Source organism: Diceros bicornis, chromosome 8, assembly GCF_020826845.1.
Source record: "Diceros bicornis minor isolate mBicDic1 chromosome 8, mDicBic1.mat.cur, whole genome shotgun sequence".
Classification (NCBI taxonomy): Eukaryota; Metazoa; Chordata; class Mammalia; order Perissodactyla; family Rhinocerotidae; genus Diceros; species Diceros bicornis.
In genome coordinates, this window is record NC_080747.1 from 1,197,954 (window position 1) to 1,224,081 (window position 26,128).

A 26,128-nucleotide genomic window follows, 5' to 3' on the forward strand; every position below is an offset into this window, starting at 1 on the left:
ACCCACCAGGGCCCCACTCAAGCCCAGGAGAGGTCAAGTGTCCAGTCAGAAAGCAGGCGGCCTCCTCCACCGAGACGCCTTTACTGCACTTTTTTTAACTTTGTGTGAAAAATGAGCCAAGTGTTTACAGCAAGGGCCAAGACCAGGCCATAGGGAGCCTCAAGGGTGGAGGCACATGTGGAAAATGCTTTGGGTGAGGGGCTGGCCCCATGGTGTAGCGGTTAAGCACGTGTACTCCACTGCTGGCGGTCCGGGTTTGGATCCCAGGTGCGCACCGACACACCGCTTGTCAGGCCATGCTGTGGTGGCGTCCCATATAATGTGGAGGAAGATGCCCACAGATGTTAGCTCAGAGCCGGTCTTCCTCAGCAAAAAGAGGAGGACTAGCACGGATGTTAGCTCAGGGCTGATCCCCCTCACAAAAAAAAAAAAAGAAGAAAGAAAGAAAATGCTTTGGGTGAGATCCCCACCAACCCCGGAGCAAGAAGGCGGCAGGCCAGGTAGCCCTGACTCAGCCCTGACCCACCTTGACGAGGTCGTCGATGTCAACCTTGCCGTCCTTATTTTCATCCAAGGCTGAGGCCAAGCTGATGAGCTTGTTTTCTGGAATGTGCTTGATCTGCTTCATGGCACTGATGAGTTCAGTGACGCTGATGACAGTCTCCCTGGGGGTAGGCGGGGGCACAGACTGCATGTGGCACAGCACGCAGCCGCAGCCTCACTGGGGCTCCCACAGTCAGCCCTGACCCAGGGAGACCCCTCCCTCTGAGCTCGCTTGCCCCTTCCCTTGGGAATGCCCAGCCAACTCAAACACAAAGACAGAAGGACCCCATGGCCGGCCCAGGGTCTCCTGTGTGCAGTCCCCCATGAGCCCTGCCTCTCCAATGGCAATCAGGACAGAAAGCCCCAAGGTTACTGGGCGGTGGTTCCTCAGGCCTGTGTGTGCTATGGTCAGGGCAGGGAGGCCGAGTCTGGCTGTGCTGCCTTCTGACCAGTGGGGGCAGGTGGGCCAGCACAGCAGGTCAACCCAGGAGGGAACACTGACCTCATGGCAGGGTGAAGTGGCTCTGCAGCCAGTCTGCCTGCCCCCTGGAGATGTGGGCACTTGCAGCGTAGTGCCTGGCCCACTGGAGCACGGAGTGTCAACTACAACGGCATGGTGGGGTTGTTTCATTTGCCTGACAGCTACGCACGCAATACTCAGGCATCTGGGACGCAATGGTGCAGAGGCAGCCTCTGGCCCCCGAATGGGGGTCATTACTGAATGCCTGTGTGTAGGGGGGTTCAATAGAAGGGAGGAGGCAGGAGAGAGCTTGACGATTTGAGGAAACAAGAGCCAAGCGTGGCTGAGGCCACAGGGAGGGGAGAGTGTTGTGGGAAGAGGGGGCAGGGAGAGGCCATGTGTTCACAGGGGAGCCATGATCCTACATCTATTCTGGAAGGACCAGCTTGATAACAGCCTGGAGAGGTGTGGGCCAGGGTGGACACGCGGAGGCCAGCCAAGCCACAACTGTGGTCTTCCAGATGAGAGCTGATAGTGGCTGAAGTGTGTATGAGCGTGTACGAGTGCATGCACGTATGTGTGAGTGTGTACATGTGTGCAGGAAAGAGAAGACCCTGAAAGCTGCTTTAGTAAAACCATCACTGAGAAGTGGAGACCAATAAGGTGTGGCTGGGTTTCTAGCTGGAACTGTTGGGTCAAATGTGAGGGGCAGTTGGGGACCAAGGCTGAGAACTATGCTTTGGAGTCAGAAAGGCCCTGAGTGTCGCCGTCCTGCACTCACCCCGCAGGCGAGCCCTCGGCAGCCGGCCCCAGCGTGCCGGGCTTCTGACCCGTCTCCAGCTGCGAGAGCAGGCTGTCGATCTGCCCAATCATCTGCTGCACTCGCTTCGTCAGCCTTTTGCTGGCTTTAGACTCTTCCACATATATTTCTTCTCCAGTCTTTGAAAGTTCCTTCTTGATCTCTTGCAAATCCTAATGAAATTATTTAGTTGTAAAAAGATTGTCTTAAAAAGGAACCTTAGGGCCGGCCCCGTGGCTTAGCGGTTAAGTGTGCACACTCAGATACTGGCGGCCCAGGTTCGGATCCCGGGCGCGTACCAACGCACCGCTTCTCCAGCCATGCTGAGGCCACGTCCCACATACAGCAACTAGAAGGATGTGCAACTATGACATACAACTATCTACTGGGGCTTTGGGGGAAAAATAAATAAATAAAATTATAAAAAAAAAAGGAACCTTATAATTAAGTCTACCTCGCACAGGTAATTAAATTAACCCAAACTAGCATCACAAAGGTGAGGAGATCCAGGTTGTGCACTAGGCTGAAATGCACTGATTCCAATCAGACTTGCAAAGTCTTATTTCTATCTATTAGACAGATTTGTTCTCATTTTTGCAAACTCAAACACTGTTTTTGTAGCCAAGGAAATGGAATCTATTCTGAACATCAACTTTCTTCATATTTGTTAAAAGAATAAACAAAATGATGACAGAATCAGGAATGGTAGGTGCCTTCTTCAGTTCCAAGTCAGTTTCTCCCCATGAGCAAACATGGGAAGCATGAGAGGTGGGGTGGGGAGGAGGATAAAGGCTGAGGGTTTCTGATAAATACTTGATTTCTAACAGAAGATCCAGCAGCAACAGGGCGGCCATGAGAAAGTTCAGAAAATGGCAAATTATTTTTACCAATCTCAAAATTAGTCATCTTTTCCTAATAGAGCTGTGAAAACATATTTGTTTTGAATCACATTAGGAAGTGATATTTATAAATTGAAGAGACATGTTTTCCTTAAAAAAAAAAAAACGACTACTGTGTAAGAAGAAGTCTCACAGAGATCATGAATGGAAACAAGATTTCATTATCAAGCAACCAGACTATTCATCTGATGCCTTCATGTGCTCAGAAATGAAAACAGATGTATGCTTGTCATCTGCAAGGGCGAATGGCCAGCATTCCAGGAGAAAAGTGACCCAGCTGGAATGGCTGCGGAAAAGTTGTTGAATAAAATTTACTTAGAATCCAGTTTTCCCTCCAAATACCCTTTGCCTGCCAGCTTATCAAATATTTGATGGAGCTATTATTGAATACTTTTGGGGCCCAGGGCTAGTTTTACTCTTTTTCAGTCCTAGTCTTAGGAGCAAACCCCACAACCATGGTCGCCTGAGCGCAGCTGAGACGAGCATCAGCGGCGCCCGCCCCTCATGCCCGCACCTGGCTGTAGTCCTGGACGTCCTCCTTCAGCAGCTCCAGTTCCTCCTTCTCCTTCGTCAGGGACTTCTTCTGCTCCTTCAGTTTCGAACAGGCGTCGCTGAGTATGTCAATTTCCTCTTTAGTTATTTCTTCCTCCTGGAAAGACAACAAGCAAACTCTAAAAATCCCGAGATGAAGGGAATCACTGGCTTTTTTCTCCAATAGTTTACCACTTTTCTGTTCCTGTCGTACATTCACATTGTACTTGGTGGAGTCTCGGGCTCCGTGCGAGGCCAAGAGAGCCCGTGCACAGTCACTCGTCACTCTTCACTCTCCATGGTGCCCTCGACACCAGCGTGCACTGTGTCGTGTGTGTATCTGACATACGTGGACACCCAGGAAACCATCATCACCTGAGAAGCAGCGGTCACCCCAAACATCTCCTGGTGCCCTGTGGCCCCCCCATCCCCGGCCCCAGGCACCCACTGCCCCGCCTTCCGTCAGACAGCCTAGGCTGCTCTGCGAGAATCTTACACAAGCGCTGTCACACAGCAGGAGCTCTTTTGTGTCCAACTCCTCGCGCTTCCCTCTTCAGAGTCAACCATGTGGTAGTGTGCTCCTTTTAACTGCTGAGTAGTATTCCATCGTGTGGCTACACCAAACTCACTCACCCATCGTCTTGGCTATTCTAGGTCCTTTGAATTTCCAAATAAATTTTAGAATAAGTTTGTCAATTTAACAAAAAAGCTTGCTGGGATTTTGACAGTCTTGAATCTATAGATCAGTTGGAGAGAATGAACATCTTACCAACACTGACTCCTCACATCCATGAGAGCAGTAAATCTCCCCATTTATTAGTTCTTTAATTCACCTCAGCACCATTTTATACCATTCAGGGTACAGGTCTCGTATATCTATGTCCAGATTTATCCTTAAGTAGTTCATTTTTTGGATGCTATTGTAATGATACACTTTTTTAAACGTGCATTTCTGATTGTTCGTTACTAGTATAGAGAAGTACAACTGATTCTTAGATGCTCACATCATTTGTGAACAAAGACAGCTTCACTTCTTTTCCGATCGATATGGTTTTATTTTTTTCTTATCTAATTGTTCTGGCCAGAACCTCAGTACAAGCTGGACAGCAGTGCTGAGAGCAGACACCCCTGCTGGTGTTTCTCCCCCAGGGATGACGCCAGCTGCGGGGGTTTCTGTAGATGCTTTTTATCGGGTTGAGAATGGTCCCCTCTACTGGTTTGCTGGGATTTTTTTTTTTTTATCAGGAACAGAAGCTGGATTCTATCAAGTGCTTTTTCTGCATCTATTGAGATGCTCATACATGGTTTTCTCTCGAGTCTGTTAATACAGTCATTACACTGACTGATTTTTTGTATTCCCTAGACAAATCTCATAAGGCCTTTTCATAGAATAGCTGCAACCGATTTGCTAAAACTTTAAGAATTTTTACGTCTGTGTTCATGAAAGATGCTGGTGTACAGTTTTCTCATATCTGTCAGGTAATGCTCATCTCAGAATGAGCTGGGAAATGTTCACTCCTCTTCAACTTTCTTCCGCACGTTTGTGCAGCACTGGAAGGATTTCTTCCTGACTTGTTTGGACTCACCACTAACTTGGCCTGAAGCCATGTGGGCCTGGGCTTTCTCTGTGGAAAGGTTTTTAGCTGCAAACTCAATTTCCTTACGAGAGGTACAGCTGTTCAGGTCTCCATCCTCCCATGCAGGTGGCCAGCACTGATAAAACCCAGCTCTGCACTGCAAACAGGGACAAGGGCACTTGTTTTTCCCAATCTTTATGGTATCTTTTCAATGAAACTAAGTTCTTCACCCAAATCCCTGGCAATCCTTTGTTCGTAAGTTCTCCTAAGAGTTCTAAATGTCCTTTCACATCTAAGCCTTTAATCCATCAGAAATTGAATGCATCTGTTTCCATGACGACAGACAACCATCCCAGCCCTATTTACTGACAGGTGCTCCCTTCTTCCAGAACTGTGCTCCATGGGCCCGGCCGAGCTCTGCCTCTGCTCAGCTGTCCCTGCCCCAGCCCTGCACTGCCTTAAAAATGACCCTGGTCATTTGGTCCCTTGGTCCATTTGGACCTTGGTCCCTCACCCTTCCCTGGGTCACCCTGCGAGCCCAGCTCAGCTAGGTTCTCAGCACTCTTTTCCTCCCAGTCTCGGCGCACCAGCAACAGCACAATGTTTCCATCTGTCTCCTGCGCCATGTCTCAGGATGGCCTTGGCCTCCCTACAGGCCTCAGAACCGTCAGCAGGGTGAAGCAGAGGCCCACCGGGATTATCCCAAGCCATGCCCGTCTCCAAAAGGAGCCCCACAAGGCTCGGACAGCCCCTGGGCCACCCACTGCCCCAGCTTTGATGCTTTATCTCTTCTCTTCTTGCACGAACAGCCTGGATCTTCCCTGAGACCTGGCTCTCTCTGCTGTCCTCTCTAGTGGGGCCCTCCCTTCTCCACAGGCCTGGAGGAGGCTACCGTCCCCCTGGCTCCTCCCAGAACCCCTGCAGTGGGGCTTTTCCTTCTGCCTTGTTCTATAACCGCTCCTGCCAAGTCCACCAATGGATCCCATGCTGCCCAGGATCCCATGCTGCCCAACAGGGTCAAACCTCACGCCTCATCCACCTGGCTCTAAGTACACCTCATGAAACCCACCCTCCTCCAGATGCACCCCTGTCTGCTTAGGCGTTGACATGCTCGACCTCACAGAGGGGCCTTGTCTTCCCTCTGACCTCTGAATGCAGAGGCTGCCCTCTTTCAGACCCTCTGCGACCTTGCTCAGAATCCTTAGATATAAATCTGCTCCCTTGGTCCTTCTTCTACTCCAGCTGCCAAATCGACATCCCCATCTGTCAGGAGATTCTTCCTCCACCCAACATGCCCCCAAAAGCTGCTCTACTACAGTGCTCTCTGTACCAGGGCCCACCCGGGAGTCCAAGACAGAGAGAGTCCCATGCAGGGAGCAGGCTACAACCAGGACGGCAAGACCACCCAGAGATGAGCACCCCAGGATGCACAGCACATCAGGTTGGGGATGCTAAGGGCGCCCAAGCCCAGGGCACCAAGGAAGGTGGCAGCCAGGTGGGCCTCTGTGGGGAAGCACACCAGCTTCCCCTCCCTCCTGGCTGACAAGGAGCCTGGAGAGCCACCTTTGGGTATGGGTGCCCTGCCACTCGGAGCACTCGCAGGGCCCAGAGGAGCCAAGGAATGGCTGCCTCACCTTCCAGGCAGTCAGGCCCAAAGCTCGGAGCCATGCCTGGCTTGCTCTTCTCACACCACAGGGCCTCCCGGGAACGCCGCCCCCCTGCAGCGTCACCATCCTTGCCCCACAATTGTCCAGTCACCTAAGCCAGGCCGTGGCCTCCTCGGCCCCATTTCTTCAGGAGTCCCCAGCCTACAAGCTGGCCCCTCCCCAGCTTCCTGCTCAGCTCAGACTCTGCTTCCCTCCAGGGCACGCACGTGTGGCCGGCCACGGTTACCTTCAAGCCTTCCAGGACGGGGGCGGTGTCCTTCAGGGCCTCCGATGGCAGGATCACATCAGGCACTTCTGGCTGTAGCTTGGCGACTGGCCTCCCAGGGGCAGCTTCTGCCACTACTTCTGGCTCCACTTCCTTCTGAAATGCAAAGCCACTGCCTGCTCAGCATCACCTGTCACAACAGCAGCCTTCCTGGGGCGTCGACACTGGCACAGACATGCCACAGGCCAGAGGGCACACTTTGAACAGGCCTGCTATGTGCTGGCTGAGATGTGCCAACACCACTGACCAGCAGCGGGTGCCCTGCCTTCCGTAAGGTTGCCCTGCAGGACTCTCCACGTGGGTGTACTTAGTGTGACCAGGTGCACTGACACGACTCAGGCAGCGGCGCCTCTACAAAGGCCCCTCTATCGAGTGGTCACGGCATCTAATTTCATCTCAGTCCTTTCCTGATGACTCCACCAAGCTGCCCCGAGACTTGCAGAGTAAAAACCTTGTGGGCATGCCGCCCAGGGAGCTGGAGCACACTCACAGCCTGGGCCGAGGGAAGGCCTGAGGAGAACACAGCGCTGCAGTGACACTCTCCCTGTGGGCTTCACTGACTGGCGCCTGGACCAAGGGAGAGCCAGCCAACTCATTTCCCTGGGGGCCCCTCTGGCAGACCCCCACTTCAGAGCTCCAGCCCCGACTCCGAGCATTCCTGCCTCCACTTCCATGAGGCGGTTTCTAGAGAAGCTGGAGTGGGACGACCTCTGCTCTGTCCCAACTCTCCCCATGGTGCCTGCTCCCACAAAGCAGGTCCAGGGCCCCCCTGGCCACTTACCACCACCTCAGAGAGCCTCTGCAGCTCCTTCTCCTGGTGCTCCTGACGGATGGCCGCCTCCTCTTGCAGCGTGGCCTCCAGCTTTGCCTTGTTGTCCACCTGCTCGCCCTCAACCTCAGCCACTTTCACCTGGGCTTCCTTCGCCTTCAGAGAGGGGACACCTGTGAGTGAGCCCGGGGAAGGGGGATGCCCCAGTGCGTGTGGAAGCACAGCAGGCACAGCTACCACCAGAGAGGCCCACACAGTGCCCTGCACCCTGTCCATCTCTCTGAGTGTTGTCACCATCTGGGCTTCCAAAGGGAATAGAATGCCCTGCTGGCACGCCCAACTGCTGGGAAACACTGCAAGGCACCCGAGGGTCACCTTACACACGTCACAGGAGTTCTTGATATTCAGAGAAAGGATTGACAAGACAGAAATGGAGGGTTAGTGAGCAGATCTGAGAGCTCCCTCGACCAAGGAGGTGGGTGTTTCCATGGCCCCTCCCCCCAGAAGCGAATGGGCCCCTTACAGAGTGAGCTACAGAAGGGCAACACGCACCACAATCTCTGGGAGGGTCTGCAATGTGGACTTGAGCTGGTCGGCGGGCGAGAGGGTGTCTGGAAGGTACATGGCCCGGGACAGGATGAGCAGCGATGTGGGGATCTCCTGATGCAGGTGCAGCTCCAGCCACTGGAATTGGGAGTTCAAGACCAGACTCGTGGGCCAGCCTCAACCCACCCACATCTCCTGTGACCTGGCTGAGGGCGTCTGGCCCTGGAACTTTCCTCTCTGTTCTGGTTTGGTTGGACGGGGGAGGAGGAGGAGACTGGAGGCAACAACCACAACAGGACTTGAGTAGATGCAGCCACTAAGTCACTGGAACAGGTTCTCCCAAGAAAAAGACATCTCCAGTTCTAAAGGTCTATTATTGCTGCATTTTATGCCTTGATGCCCACCTTAGTCAGCTGAGCTGCCCAAAGGATCACTAATTAGCACCCTGGCAGCAAGGCTGCTGGAGCTCAGAAAACACTGAGTGAGATGACGAGATTCTGTTACCAGGGCTCTTCACTTGAAAATGGCACAAAAACTCCAAAGGTGGCTTTTGTGAGTTCACTCAACATTCAAGGTCTTGATGTCTACTGTGGGCAAGTCACTGTTGTAGGCTATTTTAGTGACACAGAGACAATGTTCAAACTGACAAAAGACCATGACAATGTTTGGACACAAACTGGACGCAGGACAAAAGATAAGACGAGAAGGAATTCTACGAATAGGGAGCAGAGGCTGAGCGAAGCTTAGACAACAAGAGAAGGAAGACACGTGAGCACTTGCACCAGAACCCCCGAGTCCCACAGTGTTGGCTGCAACAGCCCACTCACACACTGCACGTGCCGGAAGAAGGCTAGAAACAGCCCAGGCACGCCCAGCATGCTGGGCAGACACAGGGCCGATTCACACTACAGAGAAGGATCTCCTAGGGACCATGTGAAGACACAGTCAGAGAAAAGAAGAGGGCAAGAACAAACTGCGTAATAAACATCGTTCGTGTCAAAAGAGGGGAAGTGGGTGCTGATACATCGTTGTCTACACTTGGAGAGCACCAGCAGCACAGGCAGAGTGGGGAGGGGGACCAGTTGGCATCTGCACACTTCACACCTTCTGATGTGAAAGCTGAATCGCTGTGAATGTTGCCTATGCAACGTCTAATCTACTCAAACTGATGCTGTCAGGGCCAGCCTGTGGCGTTGCAGAGCTGGCCGCTGGATTCTGCCGAGTCCCCTCTGAGCTGCTGGAGAAGGGAGCGTGGGCTAAAACCCAAGAGGCTGATAGCAGGGGCTCTGGAGGTCGGGTTGGCCTGGATACTATTTACCCAAACATCCCTGGCCTCCAGGCAAAGAGACATACTGAAATTTCAAGGAAGTTAACGTAGTGCTCATGTGTCCACAGATGACCCGGAGAAGGGAACAGTAAAGACATTAAGATCAACCAAGAGCAGGTGAGAAAAATCAGAGCAATACCCAGAAGTCACAAACATTGGGTGCACAAGCATGCGACAGAACCAGGTCATCACACCCCCATGTCCAGGCCCCCCGGCCAGGGGGGAGCTGAAGGCCACAGTGGCGCCTCACGAGGCCTGGCTGCCGCCCAGAGTCTGGGGAGAGCCTCCCTTGACTCACAAAGAGCCTATGCTGGTCTGATGGAAGGGGAAAACCCTCAGACCACGCACCTGCTTCAGCTGGTCCCTCAGACGGTCTTCCGTGACACCGAGGGCCCGCATGCCTCGTGCTCGACACGCTGACTGCAATTCCTTGACGTTCAGGCTGTCTACCCCTTCCTCAGCGATCAGCTGTAAAAGCAAGTCAACTAATTAATTAACATTTGGAAAGATCAGATGACGCTCTCTGTACTCGAAGCTCCCCCTCCCCTCTCCTCCCCTTCTCCTCCCCCTCCCCCTCCACCCGAGGTCACAGTGACCAAAGGGAAGGGGCTCAGGGTGCAGACCCTGGCTGCCTGTGTCCCTGCACTTCTCCCCATCCCCTCGGCCTGCCACTGACCCAAGCATTCTCGATGCTCAGAGGATGGAAGAGGCAGGATGGAGCACAGGGGGCAATGCTAATGCTCTAAGGATGTCTCTTGGCCTCAGCCAAGGGCCCCCTACCCTCCCCTCCTCCTCCGCCTGACGTCACGGTGACCAAAGTGGGAAAAGCAAACAGGGATCCCACAGACAGAGGCCACGGAGCACACTGAGGAGACCCTACAAGGGCCGAGGGGTGTGGAGAAGAAACAAGTACCACAGTGGCACCTTGCCCGTGCTGGGCGGGGTCCTCACCTGCCACCTCATCTGACCCCATGTAACGTCATGATGGCCCAAGAGGTAGACAGTACTATTATCCCATGTCCTAATTAAGCTTTTTATCGTGACATCATTGTAGATCGACAGGCAGCTGTAACCAAGACAGAGTTTCTGGGTTTCTCCCAATGGTAACATTTTCCAAACTATAGGGCAAAATCCCGACCAGGATGCCAACACTGAGCCAGTCAAGGTGGAAGACGTCTCCATTCCCACAAAGACCTCATGTTGCCCTTCTACAGACACACCCACCACCTCCCGAACCCCTGGCAACCACAACTCGTTTTTTGTTTCTATAATTTTGTCATTAGAAGCATGTTATATGAATGGGATCATACAGTATCTACGTATGGGATTCCTTTTACTTTTATCTCTTTACTTTTTGGGGTTCCATGCAGGTTGTTGTGTGTATTAATAATTCATTCCTTTTTATTACTAAGTAGCACCACAGGGTATGAAGGTCTTGATTTAACCATTCGCCCACTGAAGGACATCTGGGTTGTTTCCAGTTTTTGGTTATTATGAAAAAACTGTGCATAATAACTCAACACAGCCCACACGTCGTCACTGTCCCTGTCCAGGTGAACTGTGGGAACCTCACCACTACATGTCCCTTTATCCTCTCCCTCCTGCAGTGTGCTCATCTGAACGACTCCTGCTTACACGGAGAGCCACACCATACAGCGCCCCCATTTCTGTTTCAACTGTCAAAATGTCAGTTTAGAAGACATACGAGGAGAAAGAAAGTCTACTGGATTTTCCTGTTTTTTTGCCATCTTCTTTCTTCCTGATGTTCCAAAGTTCCTTCTCTTATTTCCTTTCTGTTTAGAGAACCTCCTTTCAGTTCTTTTAGGACAGGTCTGCTGGTGACAAATTCTCCTAGTTTTCCTTCATCTGAGAATGTCTTGATTTCTGCATCATTCCTGTGGGATATTTTCACTAGACACAGGATTCTGAGTTGACAGTCCTTTTTATTCAGCACATGAAACACATTGTTCCACTTCCTTCTGGCCTCCATGGCTTCTGATGAGAATCCTCTGTCGTTCGAGTTGTTTTCCCCGTAGCTAAGACGCCATTCTCTCTCACTGCTTTCAAAATTATTTTTGTCCTTAGTGTTCATTAGTTTGACTATGCTGTGTCTTGGTATGGATTTCTTTGTGTTTATCCTGTCTGAGGTTCACTCAGTTTCTTAAATTTGTAGAGTTATGTCTTTTACCGAATCTGGGACCTGTTTGGCCATTACGTCTTCGAGTCCTTCTCCAGCTCTGCCCTCACTCCTCTCCTTCCAGAGCTCCCACAACACGTACGTGAGCTGTTCCACTGTAATCCCACTGGTCCCCAGGGCTCTGCTTATTTTTGTCACTATTTTTTCTCCATTGTTCAAATGGGCGATTTCTATTGTTTTATCTTAAAAGTTCACTGATCCTGTCTTTTGTCCTCTCCATTCTGCTGTAGAGCCCACTCATTGAGTTTTGTATTCTGGATTGTATTTTTCACCCTAAATTTCTATTTGGTTCTCCTTGATGTTTTTCTCTTTGCTAAGACTCTGTTTTCATGTGACTCACTTGGTAACTGCCTGTTGAAGCACTTTTGCAATCACTGCTCTAAGATCTTTGTCTGCTTTCCCTAACCTCTCTGTCTCAGTGCTGACCTCAACTGGCTGCCTTTTTTCATTCAAGAACCTTTTGCTTATTAGCATGAGGAGCGATTTCAATTGAAACCTGGATGTTTTGGGTATTATGTTAAGAGACTCTGGATCTTATTTCAGTCTTCTGTCTTAGCTGGCTCCCTCTGACACCGCTCTGGCATGGGAGTAGGGGGTGCTGTTCTGCCCAACTGTTATAGATTGTGTAATTGATGATCTGGCATCTATTGATCCCAACTAACGGCCAAAGTTGTTTACATCTCCCCTGCGGCCTGACTTTCATGGGTGCGCGAAAATCATATTTCAAATCCTCCAACCACAAACCCTAACCTCTTATGTTTCACTTCCTGCCCAATCAAAAACGTCTCCAGCGGGCTACACCCGCCACACTAGTAATAAAGGGCAAGTCCGATTCCTCCCTCCCTCACTCTTGCTTCCTGTCCCCCGGAGTGTCGAGGTCTCATGTGGCCCTGAGTGGGTGCTGTGCCCCCATTTCTAGAGGAATTGTGAGTGATAAGCTCCTTCAATAGCACTGAGTGCTCCATGCCATCACCCAGTCATACCCATAAACTACATCCCGGGTACATTTTGGAAAAGGTGGAGTGCTGCTTCATTACTGCCAGGTTCCCTATTCAGCCTCCATTGAGCCCTGGGAAAGAGGTCTGGGAGGGGTAGGTGGGAGTTCCAGCTCCCTGCTAGGTCTCCCTCGCTGGGAGGGGTAGGGAAACCTCATTACTGGCCCTACCTGGCCCCTGTTGACCCCAGTCTTGGCACTGTCAGGTGGGGGTAGAGGTCCAGGCCTTGCTGGTCTCTACTGACAAAACAGGGGAAGGCAGCTCATTACTTGGCCTTCCCTGACAGCACCCTGGCGGGGGTGGAGTTCTCAGCCCCCACCCGTCACCGCAGTAAGCGGGGCCCAGTGTTTCCTGCGGTGTCTGGCTGGAGTAAGTGGTGGTTGTGTGAAGTCTGCGTCCTGCTAGGAGGACCCTTCCTGTCCTTCGGGCAGAGGGAGCAGGCTTTCACCAGGGCCTTCACAGGTTGTGCTTGGCGGCCTTCCTAGATTGCCAGCTTCTTCAGCCCCAAAGCTGGGATCTATGAGGCACAAAGAAGACCCACTGTGTCGTTCCTGGGGTCCCAGGGTCTTCTCCCCACTTTTCAGAGTCTTCTTATGTTGGTTTTTACTTAATGTCCAGGAGAAAGTACACCCATTCCACCTTCTTGACAGCGGAGGTCTGGGGGCTATCCCATTTCATAGGAATCTGAGGCACTGAGCAGTAAGATGACTTGTCCAAGGTCACAAAGCAAGTGAGTGGCCAGGACTCAACCCCAGGCCACCTGCCCTCGAGCTGCCTCTCCCGAGGGGGGGCAGCTGAGAGCGAGGGCAGCCACACCGCAGGCTCTCCCCCAACGAGGCAGCCTGTTGAGGACTGCCCATGTCAGCCCCTCACTTTCTGGCAGAGTGGATGTCCTGAACACCCTCCCACGAGCACACGCTGGAGAGAGGTTTCTTTCCATCTTTACAAAAACACAGTGATGATCTGCTACTGCTAGCTACGAAGGGGAGTCTTTTTCATCAGACCACTGCCCTGCTGAGAAGAAATGGAAAAGCCAGATACAACAAGACAAAACACACACAAACACACGTTTGGCTGCATCAGAAAGCTAAGACAAGCAAGCCTTGGGGACGGCCAGATTCTGTAGACCGGGAACGGCCAGACAACCACGAGCTGTGAGCCGTCCATCTGTGAGACACTGGGGACCCGGTGGCATTTGCCAACTCTTGGGGCAGGCTGAGAGCCCAGGACAAAGGCTACTGCTAAGAGGCAAAGACATCTCGACAGCCTAAGAAGATAACAGCTAGAGGCAAGGGGCTGCTTGGAAAAGCCTCGAGGGCTAGAGCTCCAGGGAGAAGGAAGTGCAGGAAGCAACACTGGCGTCTGGATCTCCAGCTGAGCAGGGCAGAGGTGAGGAGCTGGGCAGAAAGCCTCCGAGAAGCAGGGCATGGCCCTCCCGGGCTATGGTGTGGAGGTATCACTATGAGGAAGGGGCCTAGCAAAACTGCAGACCACACCCTGGGGGGGAGCAAAGCAGAAACAGCAGGCTCCACCCCAATTTGTGGTTAGTGATCCTGGGGGCAATCAGCCCCTCTATAGCAGAGCAGACTTGGGCGGGCCCCTCCTAGAGGGTGGCACCACCCAGAACCTCCACAATTTTCCATAGGCCCTGTCTGCATTTGAGAAAAACTAAATACTACAAACAAAACCAAGAAAGAAAACAAAAAAAAGCCCTACAGGTCACGCTGTTACTGAAATAATCAGACATGAACCATGATTAGCACGTTCAAGAAGAGAGAGGACAAGATGGACAGCTTTACCTGAGAACTAAAATCTTTAGGGAAAAAACCCCAAAACAGAGTTTCTAGGATTGAAATGAAGAACTCAGAAGATGGGTTCAAGAAGAAGAGAGGATTACTTTGCTTTTTTGTGTGTGTGAGGAAGATCAGCCCTGAGCTAACATCCGTGCTAATCCTCTTCTTTTTGCTGAGGAAGACCGGCTCTGAGCTAACATCTATTGCCAATCCTCCTCCTTTTTTTTCCCCAAAGCCCCAGTAGATAGTTGTATGTCATAGTTGCACATCCTTCTAGTTGTTGTATGTGGGACATAGCCTCAGCATGGTCAGGGAAGTGGTGCGTCGGTGCGCGCCCGGGATCCGAACCCGGACCGCCAGTAGCGGAGCGCGCGCATTTAACCGCTAAGCCACGGGGCCAGCCCCAAAGAGAGGATTACTCAACTGAACGTACAGGAAGCCAGGAAGCACAGAAAAGAGCACGTGTGCTGTGCGAGACCTGGAGACAAGGCTAAGGGGGACGTGAATGCTGTCTCCAAGGAGGGGGAGAACGGGGCGGGGAGCAGGGTTCAATGATGTTGGAAGCACTACGATCAGTAAACAGGGTTACCACAAACACAGACACACCTAGGCCCATTACTATAAAACTGCTGAAGTCCAAATACAACGAAAATCTTGGACTCTGCCAGAGAAAACACAGACACCCTCAAAGGAAGAATAACAGGCCTGCCAGCTGCCATCCAACTCAGTGGCATCTTTAAAGTGCAGAAAGAAAAGAACTGCAAGGCTTAAGTTCTACACTCAGCCAAAAATACCCTGCAAAATAAAGGGAAATAAAGACACATTCACACAGGCAGACACTGGGAGAATTCCTCACGGCAGACCCACAGCACAGAAGAGTTCCAGGGAAGTCTGTAAGTAGAGGAAATGGTTTGGATGGATGTGCAGGGAGGAGGGAAGTCAAAGGGAGGGTAGACCTGTGGCGCACAGGAGTCAGCTCCCGCTTGAGAGCGCAGAAGGGCGTCTCCAGGCGCCAGCACTGCTGTGGGCAGGAAAAGCACTTATTCCACTAGACTGAAGTATCAAGGCAGCCTGTTGTAAACTTTAAGGAAAAGGCTAAAATAATAAGTAACAAGCTAATGGAGGGGGGATGGAATAATTAAAAGTACTTAATCCAAAAGACGGCAAGAAATTAAGTAGAACATAAAACAGGTGGGACAAATAGAAAAAGAGTAAAACTAAATACCTCAATTAAAAGACAGAGGTTCTCAGACCAGATGAAAACAACAAACACATTGCAAATATAAGGTCTCAGGAAGCTTGAAAGTAAAAAGAAGAAGATCAACCCAAAAGAAAGCTGGTATAGCTATCGGAACACCAGACAGAGTAGATTTTAAGGCAAGAAGTAATACTAGCGAAAAAGAGGGCGTTTCAGGAATTCTTCTTGAGAGAAGCCCACTCGGGGTCCACATGGTGCAGCCGCTCGGCTGTGGGTAGGCCGAGTGGGAGAACATGGGGTCAGCGGAGCCGGGAGCACTCTGATCGTGGGCCAGGGCTTGCTTGTGACTTCCTGCCCTTTTACTCAGGAGCCCCAAGTCACTATTTTTTTGAAAATTATCAAAGATCTGGGGCAAAAATCCATGTTAAAAGATATTTATTACAGTTTTGTTTAGGGTGGCAAAAGACCGGCTAAAGTAACAGTTAATAAATGATGATGCATTCATATAACAAACATTAGGCAGTCATTAAAATTCATCTTTTCAATGAATCCTTAGTGCCATGGGAAGATCTCCAAATGTCAGGCCAGGTGAAAAATAGTATTGGCTATGTGATTCCAACCTTTATTCCAGCAGACCGCTCTCCCCCTAACACACACATTCAGTGTGCGCACACAGAGCACAGGGTGGGCAGAGAGGCACAAACGGTCGACAACCACGATCTGGGAACGACAGGGCCAGCGGTGATTGTTCCTTCTTCTATTGTTTAGCATGGCCCAGAGTTTCCACAATAAGGACGCTTGCTTTTGTAACCAGAAACCAAAGGTGAAAACCCAGGGAAGCAGAGCCACGTCTGTGAGGCACTCACCCTGTCGTCAGCCTTGATGGACCGCAGCCTCATGGTGAGCTGGAAACGCAGGAAGTTGTTGGTGCCGATGGACTGGAGCTCCAGCAGCTTACACAGCGCCACCAGCTGCGGCCGCGTGAGGTTATCCAGGGTCAGCTCATCCTCAAATAACTTGGAAAAACGCATGATTTCCTCGTTGCTGGGTCTCTCACCCGTCTCTCGGATCTGTGGGAGCAATCGTAAGGGTTACCCACCAGGTGGGGTGTGTAGTCCCCAGCACCTCCCCTGGCCTTGGGCCACATGCCTCAAGTGAGGAAACAAAGGAGAACTGGATGGAAGTGCCCTGGACCATCCACTCCTCCCTCAAATCTACCTTCTCACCATGCTCCTACTGAGGAGTTGCCTCTCAAAGACTCAAACCACTGAGCTCTGCCTGCACTGGGCTCCCTGTGAGCAATGCTTCCATGCAGCATGCAGCATCGGCCCCTGGACCTTTCCTGCCTGCACCAGCAGAGCCAAGGCTGCTGACTGGAAAGAGGCCATGGGCCTCTTGATGCTGTAGCTATGGAGCAGCCTCAGAGTCTGTCTCCTCCTCCCCCCAGCCCAGCCCACGAACTTGTCACAACTTTGGAGTCTTAGGTTCCTGATCTGCCAAACTCTACCTCCCCCAGGGCTGCTGCGAAGTCTGGAGACATAGGCAAGCATCTGTGAATGTCAGCAAGGTTCAAGTTCTCAGGACAGCAGGCTCCACCTCACTGTGCACAGGGGAGCCTCCTGGTCAAACCCTACAGCAGCAGCCAACAGCCGCCTGGGAGCTCTGCTCTTGTCGTGTACAGTAAAACAGGGAAGAAAGGCAATGAGGAGTGCTCCCCAGAAGAGGTAAGGCAGCCCTGAGGCTCTACCCAGCACTGCGGGACAAGCAGCTATGGAGAGTTACAGCACCTTCTGGAAAAACACAGCGAAGTCTCTGGTGACGTTCCCTTTGGCCGCCTTGTTCTTCAAGGCCATCTCCTCGATGGTGTCCTGAAGAAACTTGGCCAGCTCCAGCTTGACCCGCAGCTCCTTCTTCAGCCTCTCCTCCTGTGAGGTCAAAGAGAGGGTCCTGTACTCCTCCTCCCGGGCCCCCACCACTTCCCTGGATGCCACTGGTCAGAGTAGCTGCTTCCACTCCCTTCACCAGAACCTCAGCACTGGAACCTAGGACCCCTCACAGATGTTTCCTGAAGAGCGCTCACTCCCACCCAGGTGCGATGCACTCTGAAACTTTCTCTTCTGTTTCATGGTTTTAAAGAATATCTGTGTGGCCCCCTAGAGCAGAGACCAGCAAACTTTTTCCAGAAAGGGCCAGCCAGCAAAGCTCCACTAGGGCAGTGCAAAAGCCGCCAGACAATACATATATGACTGGGCACATGTGGCCCCAAAAGACCTCACTGCCCAAAATGGGTGGGGGCCAGCATGGCCTGTGGGCTGTGGTCGGCTGACTCTGCTCTAGATGGATCTTACCCCACGAATGGGTCTCAACCTGTGGCTTGAAGAACAATGGTCTAGAGAAACCATATTTTAAAACACATTTAAAGAGAAACAAACCTTAAAACCCAGTATCTCTTAAATAATCATAGCACAGCATGACTGAATTATGAAGAAAACATGAAACTCAAAAACATCTGAAACGTCAATCACAAACAATGCAGCCATCATAACTACTTTCACATTTGCTCTGAAATGAGCTCACTGCCCCTGATGCCCCATCACCTTGATGGACTGGGTCTCGAACGTGGACGGCAACATGTTGGGGAAGAGCTTCACAGCCACAGGAAGCAGGAACTCCATGAATGGCACCACCACAAACACCAAGAAGGGGACCAGGCGGAAGAGGTCGGCGCAAATCCGAAGAAACTGGAAAGAGGCGGCACGGGTCAAAGGGTGAGGCGTGATGATTTCCTATATAATCATTCAGAGGCGCAACAACAGGCAATGCCTCACAGGGATCAACAAGAGTTCTAAGTTCCAAACAGCTTAGCAGGCAACTCCCAAAGGCCATTTCTTTCTGGAGTGTCCAAACCACGTGTCAACGGTCTTGAGAAAAGCTGGATAGATGCTAACACTGCGTGGAACTGCACCCATCACTGGATGCTGCCAGCAATTGCCCCCCAGAAGCATGTACCAGGTGCCCACAGCGGGGCCTGCTCTGCGGAAATAGCTTGAGACAGACACGGTGCTGCCCACTGGGCTTGGAGGCCAGCTGGACAAGAGTGATAGGTTGAGGACTGGTCATTGTTGGCGGCAGTGAGGGCCACCAGAGAAGGCTGTGGCCACACCACCCAACCCCAAACGCTCTGCAGAAAGGGGAGTGTTGGCTGTGCATTTCCCCTGTTTCCTGAGATGGTTAGATTTAAGACTCTACCAAACAGCAATGATTAATTTTATTATTTATTTATTTTTTCCCCACAAAGCCCCAGTAGATAGTTGTATGTCATAGCTGCACATCCTTCTAGTTGCTGTATGTAGGACCCGGCCTCAGCATGGCCGGAGAAGCAGTGCGTCGGTGCGCGCCCGGGATCCGAACCTGGGCTGCCAGCAGCGGAGCACGTGCACTTAACCACTAAGCCACGGGGCCGGCCCACACAGCAATGATTAGAAAAAAATCTAAGTGCTTCATTGATATGAATAAACTACTGCTGATGCCATTAAAGAAATGCACAACTTGAAATAATCACAAATCCCTGAACAGTGAACAATCGCTGCTGAGACCCCAGGCAGCTCAGCTTTCTCTTCAATCAATTACTCCCTAGCACACTACTACTTCCACTCAGAACTGCCTAGCTCCTAGGAACCAAGACTACGCTTTTCTCCAGGTCATCACCTGTATTTCCACTATAATTCATTAGATGGTCTTTGAAGAGGGACATCATTTCTAGAAATGGCCTCGTTCTGGGCTTATCTGACGTCTATCCACGACTGGGTTCCTGCTGGAGTGCCGCTTCTCAAGTAACAGCTGCCCAGGAATCATCGGCCCCTTGATAGTGTTCTATCGCCCTGGTCAGGGCGGCCTCTCCACTGCAGAGCTTGTTTCTCCACTTGCAAAGCACAAGCAATCTGTGAGGAGACACTCAGAGACTGTGCAAAGACCCACCTTCTGGGGCCGGCCCGGTGGCGCAAGCGGTTAAGTGCGCGCGCTCCGCTGCGGCGGCCCGGGGTTCGCTGGTTCAGATCCCGGGCACGCACTGACGCACTGCTTGGCAAGCCATGCTGTGGCGGCGTCCCATATAAAATGGAGGAAGATGGGCACAGATGTTAGCCCAGGGCCGTCTTCCTCAGCAAAAAAAGAGGAGGATTGGCGGATGTTAGCACAGGGCTGATCTCCTCACAAAAAAAAAAAAAAAAGACCCACCTTCTTCCCTAGACAGCACCCATCGACAGTTCTTCCCAAACCGTCTCTGATCACTACTCTGATGGTCACAAAGTAGTGATTTCCTAACTTGAGCCTATCTCCGCATTTACCAATGTGGCTTTCTGGCACATTCATTTTTCTATGCGTTATCAAAATCAACGCACAGATTCCTATACTTTTCATTTGTTTACAATTCATTAGTTTTTATTTTTATGCTCAAATGGTCTCAGATTTGGCCATGGAAAGACCCTTCAAGTTGTTGCCTGTGTTTTTTGACACTTCTCCATTAATTTTTTTTTTTTTTAGCAGTTCTGTTGAGGTTTAATTTACATACCATAACATTCACCCAGTCTAAGTGTAATAATTGATGATTCTGGATGATTTTTACCATGTGATCCTGTTTGCTATTACCTTTACACTGTCACTTTAAAGCATTTCTGCAGGTAAGCCTTGTCTCCTTATCATGAGTGAGCATGTAGCGACAGAAACATCCCTTCCACCGAATACTGCAGGTCCACGGGGTCCAGAGTCAGAATACAAAACTACTTCCCAAATGCCTCTATTCCACAGCAATCCTCAGACATTTTTGTCATTCTCTATTTAACGTGATTAGCAAGCATTCAACAGTTACATAAACTTAAATTCACATTTCAAATGATCTTCCACTTAAACAATACTTATACAAATTTTATTCTTTTTTTTTTTTTTTTGTGAGGAAGATCAGCCCTGAGCTAACATCCATGCTAATCCTCCTCTTTTTACTGAGGAAGACCGGCCCTGAGTTAACATCTATTGCCAATCCTCCTCCTTCTTTTCCCTTTTTCTCCGCAAAGCCCCAGTAGATAGTTGTATATCACAGTTGCACATCCTTCTAGTTGTTGTATGTGGGACGCCGCCTTAGCATGGCCGGAGAAGCGGTGCAACGGTGTGCGCCCGGGATCCGAACCTGGGCCGCCAGTAGCGGAGCGCGCACACTTAACTGCTAAGCCACGGGGCCGGCCCCCAAATTTTATTTACTTATTGTATAATTTCTTATGGGGTTTTTCTTTGCCTTTATAAATATCATAATTTTAAGAGTCATTTTCCTATAATTATCAGGACTGTTAATATTTTGTTTATATTCAAATTACCTATAAGGCCTTAAACCAAGGAAAAAAAACAGCACAGCTCCAGAAACTGCCTTCTTAATGCTGGCAACAGGGATGTGCCACCACTGCCAATCCCGTGTCCACACTGGGACCTCGCTCTGGGGCTTTCATCCACCCCAACTCTTTTCTTTTTCTTAAAGTCTCATTGTGTTCAACGAAGTAGCAAAAACATAACTTTCACAGCAGAATGGGATGGGGGAGGAGCAGAAGGGAATCTGGGTCATTGAGCAGTAACTTGTAATCACCTAACCTATACGGTGTGTTGTATTCAACGTCCAACAAATGCTAAAAGGATGATTCTGAAATTCTAATACAACTGCTCCTCTTTCAAATTATGAATCTGCTCCCTTCGAAAATAGCATCCCTTCGAAAAATTTCAACCAGTTAAACAAAAACAACCTATGTTCTGAATGAAATCCCTGAGAACAAGTGGAGAATCAGAAGCTGGAGTCACTCGCACACGTAGCAGCTAACTCCCAAGGTGCGTTAAAATTAAGTGCTGGTTTTCTCACCAAGGAATCCTCTGGTAGTCAACTTCGAGGGAAGGGACATTTCTATATCTTTCCTTGTGTGGTGGGGAGGGTCTTAGGGCACTGAGAGCTCGAAGCTGCCCCGTGTCCCCTGGGGACTCACCAAGAAAGAAAAAAACAAAAAGTGAAGAAAGAAAAGTTTATACTGTTAACCGTCAGTTATTTCATGGACAGAATAAGAGTGACTCAGACGGTCTGAGCACCTGGGAAAAAAAGAAGAATCTTTCTGTAAGAGCTGTGGGTGAGGGGCCAGCCCATGGCGTAGTGGTTAAGTTCGGCGCGCTCCGCTTCAGCAGCTTGGGTTTGCGGGTTCGGATCCCGGGCGCAGACCTACACCACTCGGCAGCCATGCTGTGGCGGCGACCCACATACAAAATAGAGGAAGACTGGTACAGATGTTAGCTCAGGGAAAATCTTCCTCACCAAAAAAATAAATAAATAAAAATTAAAAAAGAAAAAAGAGCTGTGGATGACAGAATGAGCTGGTGTACCAAACGCTTACCAGAAGCTCTGACGGCCCAAAAGGGGGTAAGCGGGCAAGTTCTGGAATTGATGACAGGCATGAAACCTCAGGATCAGGAGCTCAGATCCCAAACAATAAATAAAAACAAACTCACACAGAAGGGAAGTGCACAGCCCTAAAGACAGAGATCAGAAAGCGATGAGATGGAAAAGACAGTTCACCTGCAAAAGAAATACAATTGAGCAGACACAGACCTCTTAACAGCAAAAGGAGAAGCCACAAGACAGCGGAACAACCTCAAAACATGGAGAGAAAACAAATACGTGTGTGTTAAAAACGTCTGGCAGAAGAGACATCAAAATGTTAGCAGTGTTGCATTTCAGTGGTGGCATTATAGGGGAAGTTCACTTTTTCATGGGTTTTTCCAATTTTTTTTAAACCAAAAGCAGCAGGAAAAAAGCCCTAAAAGTATTTTAAAGCAACTAAAAGGTGACCGACCAGGATCACACACATGCCCATTACCTGCCTGCGCTCGCGGCGGCTCAGGCTGTGGCCGTTGAGGATCCGCCAGAGCATGCGCGCGGCGATCTTGGTGTCGATCCAGAGCAGGCGGAAGCCGTGGTAGTAGTGCTTCAGCTCGTCCAGGACCCTCTGCCCCAGGGACTTCTTCACAGCCACCTCCGTCGGGGGGCTGTACACAGGGCCTCCCTCCTCTAGCTTCTTGTTCTTGCCCTTTAAGGACTTGAGGGACTTTTCCACCACGGAGTCCTCACTCAGTGGGGGCGACGAGTGCCAGCAGCGCAAAGGAAGGAACTGTGGTCCCGTGAGAACCAGACCCGCCGAGGCAGGGGCCCACTGTGCTCGGGTCACTGTGCACATGCGCTCAGGCCTCCGAGTCCAACAGCTGAAGGGATCGCCTCTGAAGGAAAGGTACACAGGGTGGACGGAAGCGCAGCAGCCAAAGGGAACATTCCTTGAAAAAAAGAAAAAGAGAAACAGTGATGAGGGGCCAGCCACTTTCTATGACCTCCCAGCACCAAATACCAAGAGTGACCCAGACCACAGCCGTATCATAACCAAATACCCAATTTCCCCAGCATATAAAACAGACTCCTACTGCTTCCTGATGCCAGAAAAACACATCTGGGGGAGCCCTTCCCCTCCAGAGCTGGAGGGGAAGGAGTTGCTCGGAAAGGGCTTGTGTGAGAGACCAGTGAGAGCTGCCCCACGTTCAAGAGCAGCACAGGATGGCCAGTCCCCAGAGCCTTGATGGAGGGTGCCAGGACACCCAGCAGCCCGGGGAGGGGGAGCAGGGGCTCAAGGGGCAGGTTGGACACAAACACAAACAGCAAAAGCCTGACCCCTGGACTAGACAGATTCAACCTCTGGGCGGGTCTCACAGGCCAGCTCCCAAAGAGGAGGAGGTGTGTGGTGCTGCTTTGGGAATTTGGGGGGTGCAGTGTGGAGTTTGGAGGGTCTCTCCCTCTAACAGCTGACTTTCTACAAAGACCTGTGGTTCTTGAGTAAGGCCTGAAAATCAGCAAGGGTGACCTAGACCCACGTACCAGCTGACAAAAGGCATTTGTGCAAATGCAAAAACTTGACAAATAAAGCCCAAAGCCCATTTCCTTTCTCTCTTCTACCTTGCTGCTCACTCTGATCCAGCACTGGCCTCCTCGCCCTGGCACACTGGCAGGCCCTTGGCAGCCATGCTCTGCCTGGACGCCCTGCAGGCAGCGGCTCCGCCCCAGGCTCCCTCAGGCCCCCTGACCTGCAGCGTTGTCCTCCTAGTGCATGCCACTCTCAAATCCACTGCACACGCTCCATCTCCCACTAGACCCCAGGCTCCACGAGGCCTAGCAGGAAGCCGGCGTGAGCTGCCTCCAAACCACAGCAAGAAGCTGCAGGGGCTCTGTCAATGAGAACCTCAGAGCCTTCTCTGTCCACACTGTATGAAGTCTACAGGGCTGCCTGGACCCCCGGCAACCAGAGCAGGCCAGTCTACTCTTCTGGGCCCCACCCAGCTGCCCATTCAGTGTCCACTCGCAAAATGGCCACACGAGGAGGGCCACTGCAGTCTGAGTTTCTGGAGCATGGGCTGGGGCTCCTAAGCTCTTAGTGCCAGCAGGAGCCTGGCATAGCCCAGGGTTTGTGCGTGAAGAAGAAACACTCTTCCAACTGCAGCATGGCAATGTAATGCCACTTACAGTTCAATAATGGAACAATTTACCCATACAAGTCCCTTTTAGTTTCACAATTTTCTACTTATCTCACCTGTCTCATTAGAAACCTCTCCCCTGCTCATGCACAAATCTACCTCTGGGTGGCCACAGGGTCCAACTTATTTTAGAGGCACGCCATTTATAACCAACACACCCCAGCTTCTTCACACCTGTCCAATCATCTCTCTGTACCTGGCTTGACACCAGCAGTGAGGACTTGAGCTCTGGAGCAGATTGTCCAAGTTCAAATTCCAGCTCCACTACTTATTGCTGTGTGACCTTGGGCAAGTACCTTAACCTCTCGTTCTTCGGGGATGGCTGTGGTAAACGTGTGTGCTAATATACACGACGTACCCAGAACGGTGTCCGGCGCACAGCAACACCCACCACAGCAGTGGCAGCTATTACAACTGTCCTATCAAAGCAGCTGAGAAGCCACCAGTCAAGGCTGGAAGAAAGCTGGGAAATGTCTGATTTTGCTGCTTCTTTTACAAGTGGGGAAAACTGAAGGACAAGCAGGAACACGCCCGTCTCGGCTCGCAGCCTATAATGGACGGGTGCAGCTAGCACAGGACACCACCAGCCCCACGCCAACCGACCCCCGGCTGACTTCTCTTCTGTGCCAAGCCTCTGATCCTGCCTTCAAAGAGCAGGATCAATCTTGTCCCACGAGCTCCTCAGCCCCACAGTCAACACCTGAGCCAGGACAGGGGGTGGTCCCTTGAACCTGCCCTGTCCTGAGTCACAGTGGACAAGGGACAGGCTGCACAGAGCACGGTAGAGACACTGGCTCAGATTGCCCCTCGGCCACTTGCAGCTGCAAGACTCTGACCACAGCCCATGCCTTCTGTGCCTTAGCCTCACCTCTCAATGAAGGTGATGACAGTGCCCACCCAGAAATAAACCTTACCTCCCATCTTCATCAAGCTTAATTATCCAATTTCCCAACCCTCAATTCGCAAGAAGCAAGTGGCTTCCACGAGAAGGCATAATGTCAGCAGTCACAAGGGGCAGCCAACAGGCAAAGGCAGAGACACGTGAAAACAGACCAAGTGGAAAGCACATGGCACACCCGGTAAAGGCCTGTGAGGCCCCGAGATCTGGCTGTCTTCAAGCACACTAGAGAGAGTATTATTACTAACCATCTAGCCAGAAAGGTTTAGCTATTTTCAAAAGGCATAAAATTGCATAATTTATTATTCAAAAAATTTCCAACAAAACTAATCTGGGCACTGCTGTCTTCCTGAGGGCATCTGGGACAGACCCCGTCATTGAGAAGGCCAATCGTGCTCTGCTCCAACCTGCCAGAGCCCACAGCGTTGGCACTGCTCCTGACAAGTGCCCAGTTGGCTCACCTGCATGGGGCCACTGGGCCCAGCTTCCCACCATCCAGTCACCGAGCTTCTCCTGCTGTTTCTTGGCCTTCCTTTTTTTTTTTTGATAAATCATCTTCAAAGTGGGGGGAAAAACTCTCTGGGTAAAAGCAACATAATAACAGAAACACATGGTCCCCAGAGGAAAGCTTCGTTCGTTCCTGTTGAAAAGCTCGAGAAGGCCGGCCCCGTGGCTTAGCGGTTAAGTGCGTGTGCTCCGCTGCTGGCGGCCCGGGTTCGGATCCCGGGCGCGCACCAACGCACCGCTTCTCCGGCCATGCTGAAGGCGCGTCCCACATACAGCAACTAGAAGGATGTGAAACTATGACATACAACTATCTACTGGGGCTTTGGGGAAAAAGAAATAAATAAATAAAATTTAAAAAAAAAAGAAAAGCTCAAGATTTCTGTTCAAGTCGCTTGTTTTACTTTAAGATGCTGACTCCTATGTCCATTTCAACCTGGACATTTGCCGTCACCTTCAAGAAGAGAAAAGCTAAGTAGTGCCTGGCAGAGGAACAGCGTTCACGGGTTCAGAGCATTTCCTGTGCTGGCATCAGCTGCACAACCACTGGACAGCAGGCACTGGG

General features: G+C 51.0%; 1 protein-coding gene across 3 annotated transcripts in view; it reads right to left on the reverse strand.

Annotated features, from left to right (window-relative positions):
- The window catches only part of LETM1 (leucine zipper and EF-hand containing transmembrane protein 1), a 39,839-nt gene that overhangs the window by 3,972 nt on the left and 9,739 nt on the right, over positions 1–26,128 (reverse strand). For 2 of the 3 annotated variants that reach the window (XM_058546541.1, XM_058546544.1), the window contains exons 3-13: positions 22,466–22,916; positions 18,164–18,307; positions 17,354–17,491; positions 16,433–16,636; positions 9,732–9,851; positions 8,063–8,194; positions 7,523–7,666; positions 6,703–6,837; positions 3,216–3,350; positions 1,785–1,975; positions 527–665 (exon numbers count right to left, since the gene is read on the reverse strand). In XM_058546541.1, coding sequence (XP_058402524.1) covers positions 527–665; positions 1,785–1,975; positions 3,216–3,350; positions 6,703–6,837; positions 7,523–7,666; positions 8,063–8,194; positions 9,732–9,851; positions 16,433–16,636; positions 17,354–17,491; positions 18,164–18,307; positions 22,466–22,916 — 1,933 coding nt within the window. The remainder of the gene's footprint in view (positions 1–526; positions 666–1,784; positions 1,976–3,215; positions 3,351–6,702; positions 6,838–7,522; positions 7,667–8,062; positions 8,195–9,731; positions 9,852–16,432; positions 16,637–17,353; positions 17,492–18,163; positions 18,308–22,465; positions 22,917–26,128) is intronic. The other variant, XM_058546543.1, reaches the window with a different exon arrangement.